A 1,750-nucleotide genomic window follows, 5' to 3' on the forward strand; every position below is an offset into this window, starting at 1 on the left:
GTGACCCGGCCCGGCAGAGGGCGCACCCGCCGAGGAGGCCCTTAGGCGAGGCCGGCCGACAGATTGCGCGCGCACGCGGCCGATCGCCGCACACGCACCGCCTCCGCGGTTCCCCGGCCCCCCCCCCCCCGTCAGGCTGTGCTGCACATGGTCGAGCTCTCCGGGTGCGTTGGCAGCAAGCCCTGTGTTTTGGTCTGGCGAATGTTTATTCCTCCCCCTCCCCACGAAGGGGCCCCGCAGGCGCGGAGAACGAAGGCCGGAGGGCGGAGGCGACGCGCCCCACACCGCCGGGCCCCATGCCAAGAGGCGCCGGCTGGCCGGCTGGCTGGCTTGAGAGACTGCGCCAGCGCTCCTACCCTCCTCTCGCCTCCCCCCCCCCACCCCCCTCCCTGCACACACGCACACGCACACGCACACACACACACACACACACACACACACACACACACACACACACACATACACATCCCCCCCTCTCCCCTCTCCCCGACACGCCGCCCCGATGGAGATCCAGAGCTCCGCCTCGCTCCCCTCCTACCAGGACCTCTCCTGGCGACTGGATATCAAGACTGCCTCGCGCTCCATCCGCGGGCAGATGACCCCGGTCTTTGTGTTGATGTTTGTCCTGGACAAGCCGGACGGCAGTGCGCAATCCATCTGGCGGCCAGCCGGCCGGCCTTTTCGCCTCGCGTCGCCCCGCCTCGCGCCCTCGCTCCCCTTCCATGCTGCCTGCTTGCGATTGACCCCATGCACGCCGCCCCGCTCAGCCACCGAAACCCGGGTTGTCGAGGCCGATCCCAACACCATCGGCCACCTGGCCCAGACCCTGGAGCTGGCCCTGCGGGAGTCCTCCTCGGCCCACTCGCGCCGTGTCACCCGCAACATCCACTAGAGCGATCCTCCTCCGGTGGCGGAGAGGCCCGACGCGTCGCGCCGACCACGCCCGGCCCCTCCTCTCCCACTGCCGGCATCCCTCGCCCCACAAAACATGCCACAATAAATCACACAAAAGCTCCGACGCACATGCCCCTGGCAGGGGCGGAGGCCCGGGGGAGGGGGGGGGAGATGCAGGAGCGAGCAGGGCATCCTGCTCGATTGCAGGCGGCATCCGGGCATGCCCCTCCCGGCTTCGCACCACCACCGCCTCCGCCGCCGCCGCCGCCGCCGCCGCCGCCGCCCCCCTTCGTGCGCACATACTTTTATCCTCGCCCCGTCGTCCCCCGACGCGCCGCGGTTCAAACAACGAGCAGGGGCCGGGGCACATCGGCAAGAGCCCGTCCCGAACGAACGGCCTGTCATGTGTATTTCCATATCACGTGTCCCCTCTGAAAATGGCTGGCGCTCCAACGGGAAATTGGCCGCCGGCCAACCCTACCGGGAGGCGGCGGCGGCGGCGGCGGTGCGCGCGGCCTCACACCGACGGCAGTGCTGCGACACAGCGCACGGGCTATGGTCGCCATCGGACATTTGTTTTCCCCAAGGGTAAGGTCGTGTGGCTCGAGACCGGGAGAAAGCACGGGGGGGTGCGTGTGTGGCGTGTGCGAGGCAGGTGCCCCGGGGTCTGCTCGGTGCTGGCGCAAGTGAGCGCGAGCTGGAGACGCCGAGGGACCATGGTGTGACTGGCGCGGCGCCCCCGCCCGTCCCCCCCCCCCCGTGCCTGGGCCAGGGCCTCGGCGCGGCTGGCCAGCCGGGCGCGCGCCCCAGTCTGGCGGACTCGGTGCCGGTCTCTTCTCGCCTGTGGGGGGGGGGG

General features: G+C 70.6%; 1 protein-coding gene across 1 annotated transcript; it reads left to right on the forward strand.

Moving 5' to 3' along the window:
• The first annotated feature begins 444 nt into the window (after window positions 1-444).
• On the forward strand, window positions 445-1,018 carry H696_03558 (hypothetical protein). The gene is made up of 2 exons (XM_009497427.1): window positions 445-644; window positions 768-1,018. The coding sequence occupies exons 1-2, from the start codon at window positions 503-505 to the stop codon at window positions 890-892; spliced, it is 267 nt and encodes an 88-aa protein (XP_009495702.1). The 5' UTR covers window positions 445-502; the 3' UTR covers window positions 893-1,018.
• Window positions 1,019-1,750: the final 732 nt, after the last annotated feature.

This window comes from Fonticula alba, assembly GCF_000388065.1.
Source record: "Fonticula alba strain ATCC 38817 unplaced genomic scaffold supercont2.5, whole genome shotgun sequence".
In the NCBI taxonomy this organism is placed as follows: Eukaryota; order Rotosphaerida; family Fonticulaceae; genus Fonticula; species Fonticula alba.